The sequence below is a fragment of the Sander vitreus genome, chromosome 6 (genome assembly GCF_031162955.1).
Source record: "Sander vitreus isolate 19-12246 chromosome 6, sanVit1, whole genome shotgun sequence".
Taxonomy (NCBI): domain Eukaryota; kingdom Metazoa; phylum Chordata; class Actinopteri; order Perciformes; family Percidae; genus Sander; species Sander vitreus.
In genome coordinates this window covers 11,093,981-11,108,885 of record NC_135860.1, presented here as the reverse complement: position 1 = coordinate 11,108,885, position 14,905 = coordinate 11,093,981, and the positions used below count along the sequence as shown (strand labels likewise).

The 14,905-nt window shown below is 39.3% G+C and overlaps 1 protein-coding gene across 1 annotated transcript in view; it reads left to right on the top strand.

The window, feature by feature from the left end:
- tmem145 (transmembrane protein 145) overlaps window positions 1–14,905 on the top strand; it is a 55,710-nt gene that overhangs the window by 27,772 nt on the left and 13,033 nt on the right. Inside the window, exons 6-9 of the mRNA XM_078252486.1 lie at window positions 4,177–4,261; window positions 4,780–4,851; window positions 13,891–13,959; window positions 14,644–14,724. Coding sequence (XP_078108612.1) covers window positions 4,177–4,261; window positions 4,780–4,851; window positions 13,891–13,959; window positions 14,644–14,724 — 307 coding nt within the window. The remainder of the gene's footprint in view (window positions 1–4,176; window positions 4,262–4,779; window positions 4,852–13,890; window positions 13,960–14,643; window positions 14,725–14,905) is intronic.

Below are 14,905 nucleotides of genomic sequence, written 5' to 3'. Positions count from 1 at the left end.
GCACAACACCTTCCCAGAGAAGTGGAGACTGTTATAACAGCGTATTAAATGTACACCTTGATTTGGATGAGCTTTGAAAGAAAGCCTGCTTTTCAATCTAGAAGTGTGGAGTTTGAAAGACATTTGCGTTTGCCAGGCAGGGATAGTCCAATTAAAAGATGTCATCTAGTTGCATTACAGAAAATGTAAATTACAGTATTTTTGGAGGTGCAGTAAAACCATACAAGGTACTAAAAGTCAGGATATATTTTACCATTCCTTTTAGAATCTGTCTCTTGTGAGTCCCCTAACTTTATGGAAATGCAGTATAGTGTTGGAGTACCACTTTGATGCCCCATGGTTTTGGAATGACATGCCGAACAATCACATATGAGCATAATGGTCGGCTGTCCACATGCACTGTTGGTCCAGAGAAAAGTTCCCCACTCTCAAAAGCTTTTTAAATGCAGTTATCAGCAGCGCAGAGGATCACAAGATGTACAAGACTGCACAGGTGTTTGGGTTAGAGCAACATTCAGTGTGTCAAATATCAGTACAGTATATCAGAAGTGGATTGAGTGGAAGAGAAGCCTTGTACACCTGAAACCAACAAGCAACCCTGAAATCATCCTGTGACTCCCTGTCAGTCCCACCAAGAGATAATCCCTGCTGTGTGAAGTGCTACTTTTTCCCTCATCGCTCTTTTGCCCCTGCATATATCTCTCTTTCCCTCTTTGCGTGTGCTCCTTTCTCTTCATTCTGACTTTCTTGTTACCGTTTTTTTTAACCTTCTCCCTCTCTACATCTATCACTCTCTTTACTTCTTTCTCCTTGCTCTTTGTGTCTGTATTGATTTTGTGGCAGTGCACGCTCCATGCTTCTCGCCCTTTTTTGATAGAGGTAGTGAGATGGAGTCTCAGGCTGCCAAATGAAATCAAAGTCTTTTTTCTCCCCCTCCCTCTCTTTTCCAAGCGCAAACTCCATCGGCTTTGAACTTGTGTGTGTGAAATGTGCTCTCTGTGCTCTGATTGTCAACCCCTCTCTGTCCCCCCCTATCTTGTTCTCCGCTCCCCATCCCACTTTTTGCTTACCTCCCCAATATTCACTTTTTAGTTTGACACTTTATTTGTGTGACTGGCAAATATGAACATCATTCCAACAAGGGTGTGACACACAGGTGCGTTTATTTCGTCCACGGTATTTCTCTTTTCCTGCATGTTTACATACCCAAATATTCTCTTTTTGTGCTCTTTCAAAACATTGTAATGTAGAACAATTATATCTGATTTACATTTAATCATAATAAGCCTAACAAATAATTGATTAATGCGTCACACTATTATTGATTTAAAAAAAGAGAATACTGTGCATTAAAGCAGAGGAAATTGTTGAATCCCTCAATTCTTTATTCCTGTTAATCTGGGTCATCATCTCATTGGCACCACAGTAGGCAGAGCAGCCTAGATTCCTTTTTTATTTCTCTACTAACTTTCTCCACACACCTGGGAGATCCCACTTCCAGGCAACTGGGGGACCATACGACACAATTACACTGAGCAGCTAAACCAACAGTGTGCCCCTCCCCAAGGAGGATTTGGATATTTTCCCTCCTTTTGAAACAGGAAAAGTTGGAAGAAATCTGGGTAGGCCGGAATCTTATGTTAAAACACATCTCATCAAACAAAATCACAAAGTCTCATGCGATTCTTTTGCCCTGTTCACTAACACAACATTCTGGTGTGAAGAATGGACGTCAGTGGAAAATAACTGCAGGAGAAAATGATGAATCAAGCAAAACTGTCTGTTTTTTCATCAGTTCACAGATATGTTGCTTGGTTTCTGAGTGTAAAGTGAAAGCAGTGTGATGTGTTGACATTGTAATATGAAACTCGATATCCTCTGGGATTTTAATTTTCCTGATTTGGTTAGTTTAGATTTTTGTTTTCCTGGTCTCAAAGGCTGCATTGCCGATCGTTCTGAATGCTGAGCGATCAAGACTTCTATAGTCATCACATCAACTTTAATAATAAGTTAACACTTTTTTGGTACCAACTGAATAGCAGCAAGTCATTCTCATATTCTATTAAATCTTCTAGATAGTTCCTGATTTAAATCACAGTTTAATTTTTCTTTTCTCGTCATTTAAGTTCTTGTTTAGACAACATTTAACTTTTGGCTTGTATTGCTAAATAACGAAACAGGGTTTTGTGGAAACAACACGTTCATTATCTTGCTCCTCAGATAAAGTAAGGTAATGAAAACAAGTTTAATTTTGGTAATGGTATTGTATTGGTACCAAAAAACAACGGAAGTTCTACCATCAACCTTGAAAAAGAACCAGTAGTAGTTTGAGGGGGGAATGCCATCCCCCTTGTTAGCAAAATGACCAAAGTGCATGCCCCTTGTTAACATGCCATCCTCACTCTCCATCCTCTAATAGCAGAGAGAGTGCAGGGGCAGAGAGGTTGTTTAGTTGAATATGTTAGTGTAGTCTGACGATTGATCCTTTATCTTACTGAGGTTTGTGCAAGTTAGAATCTTTGGCCCGGACCATGGCTCAAATATCAGCAGCCTGACTGTGCAGTGTTAACTGCAGCAAACCTACTGATCAGCCACTTAACATCATATTAAGCAAAACACAACTGTAGATCTTCAATATTAACCCTAATATCAGTTCACACACATAACGTTAGTCTTATCGCCGTGTTAACGTTAGTTGTAGTGGGTGCATTTCTATACAACAAGCTATTAAACGAGCTAGGTAACGTTACATTATATTACACTAACATAGCAAACTTTTTTTGTCATGACTAATTTATGAATTTCTCAGCATCATTTATATTTGAGAAAAGAAAAACTTAATCCGATGTTTAATATGAATAAAATAGCTTTGAACAGCCTACTTACTACATTCCACAACTAACTGTAGCGAAACCAACAGAGCAACGGGATCTGTTGGTCCAGTTTATATACTGTCTATGTGTGTGGGTAACGTAAAGCAGGCAGTGGACCAAACCACTGTGAGTCAAGGGAGGGGGGACTCAAAATATAATTTAATTTGTTTGGGTTTGTATTGTTTTACTACTTACACAGATATTTTAAGTGTATGTATGTGTGTATGTGTATATATATATATATATATATATATATATATATATATATATATATATATATATCTCATTATGTTATTTACAATACACAGCATGGTTTTCAATCATGTTTCATAGGGGGGGACAACCCTTAGATGGGGGAGGAGGGGGCTCCTGACCCCCCGACCCCCCTGGGATTTACGCCTATGTCCAGCTTGTTGTTAGTCCAGCTAACGTCTTTGTTTCCTCCCAAAAGGTCCTGTAGGTCTCCATCATCAGATTTATAATAAGTAGAGATGCACCGATTACAATTTTCTAGGCCGATTCCAATTTCCGATTTTCTTTGAGTTAGGCCAGCCGATACCGATTTTAGCCGATTCCGATTTCATTTTTTCTAACCACTTTACAGCACACACAAATATTTATTTTCTATCTTTTCTTTAATAGAACATTTTGCACAGAACATAGAACATTTTTTGAACAGATAATGGATCACTATAAAATAGAACTATATAAATGACTCCTGGTGTGGGAAATTCACACACATCTAAAGTGCAATGTTAGAACCATTTCCTTCTTTTCACATCCAATATCCAACTAAAAAAATGTGATTTTGTTTTTTGGTGTCGTCCCTCCACGCCCTACTTTTTCCTTGCAGGTGATGCATATTGCAAACTTGTTATCTTCTGCACACACGCTGAAGAATTTCCAAACAGCTGACATGTTGCAGGTTAATTCACGAGGTTCCCTACATGTGCGAGAATAGCGCGGACATGTAGTGTGCGTCCTTGAAAACTGTAACACGTATAACTTATGTTGCCAGTTAATTGTAGCATTGACCGGCATGAAATCGGCATGTCAGACTGACCTGCCGGTCGCCGGTCATGGCCGAGCACGTGAAAACCGGCCAATTCCGGTCACCGGCCGGTCTATCGGTGCATCTCTAATAATAAGAGTAATGTCTAAGAATATATCTAAAGAGTGGTTACCTTTCACTGCCATTTCAACTTACAGAATTTCAGCTTTAAGCTTTAATGTATATTTTGTACAGATCACAAAGCCTGAATGCATTTTTTATCTCACCTGCCTCCTCTCTGCTCTCTTGCAGGGCGATGGCTTGCAGCTAGAGTACGAGATGAAACTGACCAATGGCCAGTCTTTCTGGACGCAGCATTTCTCTGCAGATGAGTTCGGTAAGAGTGATTAGACAGAAAAAAAGAGAGATTATGGAAGGAATCGCTGATGGCACAAGCCAACACCACTTAGCATGGCCAATAAAGCACACTGAACTGAACAAATTACAATAATGAAGGGACGGCTGAATGAATTAATGATGATAGATGAACTGAGAGAAAGGGATGAAAAGAAAAAGAGGCCCAAGTAGCTTCTAAATGAATTATTCCTACATCTCCAATGTTCTCTTGCCCCCCCCCCTCTGTTTCGTAACTAATCCAATATCCTCATCACATACCTGACTCTCTGGGTTTTCATCCTTTCCTTTTTCAAATTTTTTTTTCCTCTGCTGCCCTTCTCTTCTTCACCTTTCTATTCTCCAAACCTTACTGACTCCTTTGCTTTCTGGTTTTGACTCTACCTCCTCTCATGCCTTCTTTTATCCTCTTTCCATCTTCCTCGGTTTTTTTCAATCTTTCTTTCTCATCAATTATTGTTTTTTCTTTCATTCCTCTACTTCCTCCACCCATATTCACAGGAATCTTGGAGACGGACATCACGTTCCTGGTCATCTTCTTCTTGGTGTTCCTCCTCTCCTGCTACTTTGCTTGTAAGTACTGTCTTTTCCACTTACTGTATCTCTCTTCCTCCCTCTTCTTCTACGAATGAGCCAATTTATTCTGACTTTCAGAGCCTGCGGCAGTCATTAAGTGCCCTTTTCATCAGATCTATTATAAAATCGACATGTTTTCTTGATGGCATAAGAGTAAGTTCTCATGTTTCCTCTGACAAGTAAAGGGGGGGCATTGTGCCTATTTTTTTTCTCGGGCTGGGAGTTTGTCAGAACGGAGCATGAGCAACACAGAAAGCAGGAGAGAGAGGATGGCGAGAGTGGGGTTTGGTTTTCGTGTAAAGGTGAACGGTTGAATGAAGAAGGTAGCGGTAGCCTTAAGGTTAGTGAAGCGAGTTTGTCAGATGAAGGTCACAACTCAAATAACCCGAAGCAGCTTAGAACAAGAGCCCCGGGAATGACTTAACGCTCAGTAAAAACTCTTGTCACTCATTCCCTGCTTTCTTCCTGTGCGGCCGTATATCTTCTTCCAAACTGTTAAAGGATTAATTTACTTAAATTACAAAAACACAACTGGTTGTACTGGTGCAGTGGTTCTCTGCCTTTTTTGGCTAGTTTTATTAGCCAGGATTATGAGATATCCCCAATAGAATGGAAGTGAATTTGTTTTTGTGCTCACAGCTTTAAAAAATATATACCATATGAAACATTTTACAGCAACAGATACTGTGAATAGTCCACAGAACACGCTGTCTGTACTTTTTATTGGGGCTATTTTTTTGTTGGTAGAAACCCTTTCCAACTAGTAACATAACAAAGACGGCCAAAATACACAGAGCTACCTGTAAAGGCGTAGCCACACCTAGTGGCAAAGTCACGCCACACCACTAGTTACTAATGCCCGTAAAAAAGAATTTGCTCGGAGAATTCTTCGTTGGCCCATGCTACACCGTTCCATCAAATTTTATGAAAATCGGGCCAGTAATTTTTGTCATCCTGCTGACAGACAAACAAACAAAGCGAACATATAATCTCGTTGGCGGAAGTAATGAAACATGGACACTGAAGGATTCTGATTCTGGAAAGAGATCATGTTATAAAATGTTTTTAATGCACTTTTAAATGCTGCAAGTACACTGAAAAAAATGGTGAGTGTTATTTACTTGGGAAAACCTAGGAAAGTTTTTGCACTTAGAAATTGTAAGTAAATTCTACAAGGGCGATCATCAAGTAAACTTTACTTGCACATATAAGTTTCTTTTACTAGCAAACCTCAGGTAATTTACTGATGTTTATTAATATGGTTATTTAATTTTACTCTCTCATTCTTTGTAAATTTTACTTAAACTCTGACTGCTTCAAACTGAAAAATCTCACCTAAAACCAATGGCTTTTCAAGGTAATTTTTAAATACTTTTTCTAACTTTTATTTATGGACTATATTCAAGTAATATTTACACAACATTTTACATAATTTTTCTGCAGTTTAAATTACCTAAATTTGTTCTTAATGTTTTTGTTTATTGAAACAATGACTTAAAAAAAATGAGGCAACTGTTTAAATTTAACAACCCATTTTTTTTTTTTTAAGTGAATAAATAATTTTTTCACAAACTTCCACACTACTAACTTCCAGCCAGCCCATCCGTGTTCACGCAGCACCACAGAGGAAGCAAAGCAGAGCAAACAAAGCCAAAACACAATTTTGTTATGTTTTTTTCAAAACATCTAGGAATGTGTAAGCTGCAGGACACTTGGATTATTTCAGATGAGCAGTATGGAGACATTTTTTTGATTCATGACATTTTTTGGATGTTTGAAGCCAAGTTGCCGTTCACTGCAGTTTTGTGACAAACAAACATCTCGGCAAACTCCCAGAAGAGCATGAATGTTGACAAAACTTCAGTCCTATCGGCATCGGGGTGAGTAGATGATGACAGAAATTTCATCTTAGGGTGGCTAAAATGGGTTTGATGTAGCTTGTTAAAAGGCACAAGGAAAAGTTCAGGAACTGTTTGCATAGAGCATACATAGCCTATCTTTTGGATAGACTTTTAACCTTAAACTCTCGAAAAAAAACATTTGACATGTTTCACGAACCTTCGGTGCATCTTAAAAGACATGCTGATTATTGGTTACATCTTAAAACGATTCATCTTAAAGAAAAGTGTTTTGCCCTGAGGTTCTAAACGTCCGTTTCTGTATCATGAGTAATATCCACCAAAAGCAGAGCATCTTGACACTAAAAAGTGCAATATTTCGCCCCTCACTCTTTTCATGCCCACACTCACATCCGTGACCCTTTGAAAATGGCCCCACGACCCACCAGTTGAGAACCTCTGGTTTAACTTGAAAATGCTGATCTAACTTCCTTTATTTTGTCCCCAAAACTTAGCCACTCTACATGGCCACATGTTTAATACAGTGCAACAAGTTAAAATAAAAATGACATCATTAAAACGAGAGAAAAATAAGAAAATAGACAAATAGCCACATAAACAACTGTGCCGTATTTTTCTTTTTGCGCCCTCTTTGAAAGGACAACTCATGGGTCAAACGTGCACTCAAGCTAGAAGCTTGTTTCGCAGAGACAGGATTTTTGGGGACAACTTAAGGACATCAAGCTCTAGAAAAAGCTTTTGAAAAACTTCAAAAGTGTACTTCGTTTTTGGGGGATAACTCAAGTTAATGGCATAAATGATGCCCATGAGCAGGAGACAGGCCTTTGCAACACTTCCACAGTTGTCAAGTACCTCAGTCCCTTCAATAACAATCGACACATCAGTTTCGGATGCACCTTCATCTTCTTCACTTGTGTGCAAGACACAGATCCTCAGGACTTGCTCAGCCTGGTCCTCTTGAGCTTCCTATCTGCTGATATCCTGTAAAATATATGTGAATCCATGTTCAGGTGCATAGTACAGCTTAATTTGTTATTCAAGTTATAGACTAGTGTCAAAAATCTCAATATTTCAATACCTATCGATCCTAAACATTTGAAATAATTTCACTAAGTTTAGAAATGTAGTCTTTGAATCATACAAAAAGGAGCAGACTGCCAACTGAGGAGGAAAGGGGTAGCAGGGAACTAGAGAGTGCATCCTATATGATGATGATGATGATGTTATTATTTGTCTCTTTTGTGTATGCATTTGTGTTGTTATGGTCTGGAAACATAAGCGTTGCTTATTCCAACCCCTTTTCAAACTCTTGTAGTACTGTCTGCTGCGGAATTTTGTGTCTTGTGAATATTCAGTTTGAAATACATTTTTCTGATTCTGAAATTATTCTTGTTCCACAGTACCAATAACAGCTGAAGTTTGCACTCGCTTTTACACGCACAAACAACCTGTAGTAAATCAGGCCTTATGGACCTTATGCACAACTCTAGTGATTCCTGAACTTTATTTCCTGTCTCTCATTATTGGAAACACTGAATAATACAGAGCAAGCAAGTTGTATTTAAAGGGGAAGTGAATAAGAATTCAATATAATGTACTCACGTGAACTTTATGATCTGAAAATGTTTGAATGTACCTTGTAATCCTTGAGTTCCCCCGACGACTCCCCCAAGAATTCCATCAGGGCACGAATAATGGCCTCCCGTCTCTGGAAATCTGGAAAATACAGACAGAAATAAATCAAACCTCATCTGAATTAGATTTTCATATCAGTATAAGTAAGTATAAGTCAACTTAAAACTAAGAATGAGAGGCACCTAGGTAGGTAGCAGGAGAACTTTTCCGGTGGAGGCTGTAAAATACAAAGAAATCTATTAATGCATCATACTCAAAGTTACTTTAATGCCAGGGGTAATGGAGAAGCAGCATTCCATGGGCTATATTCATATCACTAGAATAGATATAACATCAGATTGCCCTTTCAACTTTTGTATACATTACATTTTATGCGGCGCAACACATAACAATTCCAAATATATTCTGTTTCAATTTAATTTGGAATAGTATGTATATTCTGTGATGATGGTAAACCTCTTACAACTTATGAAGTGCAAAGCACTACACAATTATTTTTTTTACCTGAATAGCCAGATGGCTTTGCTTGTGACACAGCTTGCTGTAGTTGCTGCTTGAGAGGGCACTGTGTCAAATGTAGAAAGTTGTTGCTTTGGGCTTAAGGACAAAAACACAAAGACAAAATAATACATTAAAACTACAGAATACTACAAGAAATATTACATTAAAAACTACAGAATCATGTAACCAAAATTGACTGTACCACTGTCAAACCAATGTATTTTTGATAATATGATGTCAAAATATTTGAAAATATCGCTCTGATCTAAAAAAAATTACACATCTTTCATACAGAATCGGAACCATTTCCACATATGTTAAATCTTAAATTAAGAAAATCCTGCATTTTTGCCGCTGTTATTCTGTTCCTCTCCTCAAAAAAGCAGTAGAGCATTGCTGGTCTAGATTCACGTTGTTGAGAGAGAGCTGTGTCATATGTATCAAGAATAATGCAGAATCTAAATTGAAACCGTGTAAACAGAATCAGAATAGAGAACAATGAGGCTTCATATCAAATTATGAGCAAAATATAGATGAGGGAATTAGAAATAATATGTTTTTTAGTTGAAATATGACACATATAAAGTATTTTCATATATGGAATAAAAATATACAGCCACAGTAAGAAACAAATCTGAAATGCCAATAAATTAAATCATATTTAACATGATATACTGAATGAAATGTTGTGAGAAGGAACATCTCTCCTGTCCTCTGTTTGCTCTGCAGATGCACAGACTGTCTGTCTCAGTAAGATTTTAGATTTGTGGCAAACTAAGAGTACACTGCAAAATATCAAAAACGATAGCTTCCTCTTTAGCTTATTTATAACAATTAGCATCAGGGTTTTGGTGAGGTCTGGCAGAGGCTGCTCGCGGCCTCTCCAAGCCGACCTAGACGCTGCGGATGTTTGAAACGTTTTTCTATCCTCCTTTCCCTGCCTCCTATGTGTAGCGGTTGTGTACTCATCATTGAAACTCATCATTTTGGCAAACCCGCCATTTATTCACAGCATCTAGCGAAGGATTAATCATACAGTCAGTCCCAGTTTACACACAAGTGCAAAATAAAAAGAGGTTAGCTGGTTAGCTAGCGACACATGTCGCACTGGCCACATTATATAAAGGAAACCACCGTCGACGTTACATTAAAAGAACGTGCTCGACCGTTCGGGAGCTACACGTTTCATAAACAAAATAAACCACTCGTTTTGTATAAAATTAAGATAATTAATAAAAACGATGGTGGAGCTCATAACTTGTGTACTTACCAAGGGGACAGCAAGGTCTAACTGCTGTACCTATGTGACCCAAGTCCACAGGTACGTACGTTTAGCGACCATAGTAAAATTAAGCTACAGTGATACGTGATGTGTGATAATGGCAAGTGGGATCATATTATATTTTAACTCTGTTACATATGCAGGAAAAACCCTGAATGACTTACCTTCAAGATGATTTAGCTGCTGTCTTCTTGTGTTTTGGCGGACAACGAAGTGCATGCGTCCTGTATGCGCGTCACAAGCCGCATGCACGGATTCAAAACACCCAACACTATTTAAACTTACTTGGTATTTCTAAGTTCATGTGCAATGACTATGAAACCTTTGAATATTATGTGAAAATACATAATACCACTTACTTCCCACACAGTTTATTTATTACATGAATGACATATATAGTTTTACTTGAATAATTCCAGTTCTCACTGATACTTACAGTTAGAAAATAAAAATTGTGACAGTTAACCTAATAAATATTACTACACCAAAAATCTTTTTTTTCAGTGTACCACAAACTAAATTCCAGTAATCCTCATTTTACTTCTGCGAAGGCAGAAATATCAGACATGAATGTTTTTAAATCTGGGCTAGTGAAACCCAAACTATCTGTATGGCTAGATCCCACAATAGGTATATGAAAAAAATATTTTTTATCTAATTTTGGTAAACTGAGGCCCTGTTTACACGTACATGGTTATTTTGAAAAAACGGAGACATTTCCCTTCGTTTGTGCCCTTCGTTTACACGTAAACGGAGAATTCGTCTCTGAAAACAAGTCTTTCTAAAAACTCCGGCCAGAGTGGAGATTTATGAAATCTTCGTTTGCACGTTTGCATGTAGACTGAGACAAACAGAGGTTTAGGCAGCCGAGAGAGAGAGAGAGAGAGAGAGAGAGAGAGAAGAAGTGATTCGTTGCTGTTGTTGCTATTTTCGGGATTCTGATTGGCTAACGTGGGCTTGAGCTTCTCGTTACACTGCCACCAACAGGTTTGGCATGCTCTTGACGGCATATATACACGGGTACATGTAAACGATCACTTTTCTGAAAACTGACAGCTGTGCACAATGTTATTTTTGAAAACGGAGAGGTTGAAATGTCCGTTTATGAAAATAGCCGGCCACGTGTAAACGTAGCATGATACTTTAAAGTGAAGGAATCTGTATATTAAGCTCCAAAATTGGCATAAATTATCTTTCACATTAATTCAGTGTCATCAAAGTGTTTTCTAGTCAAATGTATCCAAAAATGAGCACATTGGTTGGAAATGGAAGTGGGCCTTTTAAATACTGGGGGTTAGGCAAAGTTTATTTCTTGCTTTGTTTGCCATACTGCAGAGGAACAAGGCCATGTAATGAGGTGCAAATAGATCTTTTGGCTTTTGAATTCTACAGAAATCTTTTTGTGATTTCATGCAGATTGACAGACAGATTTTGAGTATTCATTGACATGGAGGCTTGAGTTTTATTTATTTGCACAAGTTAAAGTCAAACAAAGTACATAAACAACAAATAGAAGAAGAAAACAGGCCTAAAGGGACTTGTATTTCATTACTTTTACTCAAATTAAAGGTCCAATATGTAATATATTTACTGTAATAACTCCAAAAATGACCCCAATGCGTCATCAGATATTAAGGAAACATGCTAAGTTGAAATATCTTTTCTGACAACAATGCTAATGCCAGTATTTTCTCCTTTTGAAATTTCCGTTCCGTGACGGAATGTCTGTTTGTGTTTTGGCCTGTGTGTTGTTATCAACTGCCCAGTTTGACAGCCAGGCCGGGTTGCCAGATATACCGTAAAAACTTAAACCCAGTGCGCTACAGCTGTAATGTTAGTACAGCCATGAAAGCAGCACACAAACGAACGGGATCAACGGAGATAAATTCTACCCGACCTAAAAAAAAACGACATGTTTCTAACAGTTGCGTGACCAGTGAGCCAAAAAGGATGCTGAGTTGGCTAATTTCCTCCTGAACAGGTAAGCATTAGCTTCAGGCTAATTTATCACAGCTACAAGGGACAGGCATTTTATGTTATTTCAACATTTGTGTATTCACATTGAATTATATAGCTAGAGTACCCGAGTTGGTTACTCGCAAAAACAAATTGAGACAGAGCCAGTAAAGTTATCCCAACTGGTCCTGGCTAACGCTGCCATGCTAACCCTGCTAACGTTACCGGAGGACCAGGCAAGCGGACCAAGGCTGTTTACAACGTGTAGCCGACAACGTTGAGTTATTTTAAGCCAAGAGAGGGGGGCTGTAAATTAGGAAGAGAGGACTGTGAGTTTGCAGTGTGTTTAGCGATTGTTACCATAATTCTAAGCCAATAAAGTGTGTTCAGTCGGGTGGAGAGGACGGCAAGGTAGTGTTATTTTTAGCAGTTCCTACCGTAATTCTAAGCCAAAAAAGTGTGTCTGTCAGTTGGGTACAGAGCTCTGCGTGAGCACGGGATTCTATGACTGTCAGCATCTAACGTTAGCTACTCCGCTGTGCTGTGAAGTAATGTCTGGTATGTGAGACAAGCGTTTAGCAACATTGTTGTGGATGTTCCTTCAGCGTGCTTTGGAGGAGGGTCTGGCAAAGCGAGACTATGGATGCTGCGGTCTCAGCCTGGCAACCTCCGTGAACTTTGAGTCTAGGGAGGAGTGGGCGGGGGAGACGACTCTCTCCAGTATTTTGAATTTCTACTGCACTATTTTAAACACTAGCTGTCAGTATTACGTATTGCACCTTTAAAACAATACCCATAGATTATGAAAGATAGGAAAAGGTTTAAGATGTTATAAAACATTGACAATGACACAGTTTTCGTTTTTGGGAGACATTTTTTTTTTATAGCCACCATTAGAGTAACTTTGAGAAAGTCACAGAAGGATCCAGCAGCGTCTGGCCAGCCAAGCCGGGGGTTATACATGGCAGCTGTGAGTGTGTGGGAACGTTTATGACCCTTCCTCCCTCTGTAAATTTTCCTCTGGGCTACTTTTGTTTGCAGGAGTGTTTTTGTAGTAAAATTGGCTGCTTAAAGAACAATTCCGGTGCAAAAAGATAGATTATAAAGACAGTCGCGTTCTCGTATACAGGCGGCCGCCGTTCTGGGAGCTACTGTCTTTCTAAACTATCTTTTTAATAAACTGTCTGTACACTTACAAAGTTCTCAATGCTTCGGTTAACATTTAGGGGCCCTCATTATGCTACCGTTGAAGTGTGGTGATATTTTGAGCCTTTTTAGTGATATAATAAGCAATTTGTTTTTACTTTCCCTGTGCCCCGAATACTAGCGTTGTAAGCTAATCAGCGGTCCACGCTAGCTTTTTTCAAGCTACAAACACATTTGATTAGCATGAAAACATGTCCCAGAGAGCAATCGAGTGGGTACACATCTGTTATTAACCCCTAGGTTTGTTTTGCACTGGAATTGTCCTTTTAAATACACATTAAAAATATTTTCTCACAGCTTAGGAAGAGAGAGTGGAGAAGATGTATAAGGTCTCATCTAGAGACAGGCAACACAAGATGGATGCATACTAATGGTCGCTCCTCCCCATTCATCTGGCCTGCTTCCTTGTTCTTGTTTTTTTTTCTTCTCTTTGTCTCACACTCTCTGTACCTCTCTCGCTCTCCTTTGCCATCTGTTAGCATATCTCCATCCTTTTTATCTCTATCCACACACACACACACACACACACACACACACAGACACACACACACACACCTCAATCATCTCTATCTTATTCTTCTTTTTTCTCCCCTGCAGACAATCTGAAGGGAAGACAGCTTCTTCACACAACCTACAAAATGTTTATGACGGCGGCAGGTGTGGAGGGTGAGAGCTTCTGTCCCGCACACACACACACACACACACACACACACACACACACACACACACACACACACTCTCAATACGACAATGAGCCTCACACATGGCTGCAGCATCTTATACCTTAATCCCCACTTCAAGAGCTGAGATATTATCACCCTTATTAGCCTCTGAATAGCAACTTTTGCAAACCACCGAGCAACGTTACAGTGTTCAGTGTAGCATGCTTTTACTGACGAACAACCTCCTCACTCTCCTCAACCTCTCCTCTCCTTTTTCATCTCCCCCCCCTTATCTCGCTTTCTTCTCTCTCACTTGCTTGTCCCCTCTTCAAATCCCTTCTCGATTCTCCTGCCATCCCTTAATTCTTTCTTCCTCTCCTCCCGCTTCTCTGAAGCCTTCTGCTCTTTTTCATCTCCTTTTATCAATACCTCTTCTTTTCTGTCTCGCTTCTCTACTCCCCATTTCTCTCCCCTTCTCCTACCCCTGCCTCTTTCTCTTTCCTCATTATCATCTCCCTGTCTTCTTTACCTTTTCTTCTTTACTTCTTCTTTGTGACATCTCCTTATTTACCGTCCTCTTCCAACACCCCCCATCTCCTGCTCTCACATCTTTTTCCTTTCTCCCTCCTTCTCCCTTTCTCTTATTTCCTCATTTCTGTCTTCCATGCATCTTTTTTCTACTTGGCAGTGCTCAGCCTGTTGTTCCATTGTGTCTACTGGGGCCTGTATGCTAGAGATGGAGTTGGCAACGGCAGCCTGAAAATACTTGGTGAGTTCTTTTACTGCATCGGCCGCTGACTGACTGACTGAGGCTGCCTCTGCACTGTATAAACCACTCTCTGCCCGAGCGGAATGAATGAGTCGACGATGAGGGACGTGTGTGGGTGGCAAAGTGCGATAGCTGGTTTGATGGGCAGAGGCAAGACCATGCATGATTCTGCATGTGTGTG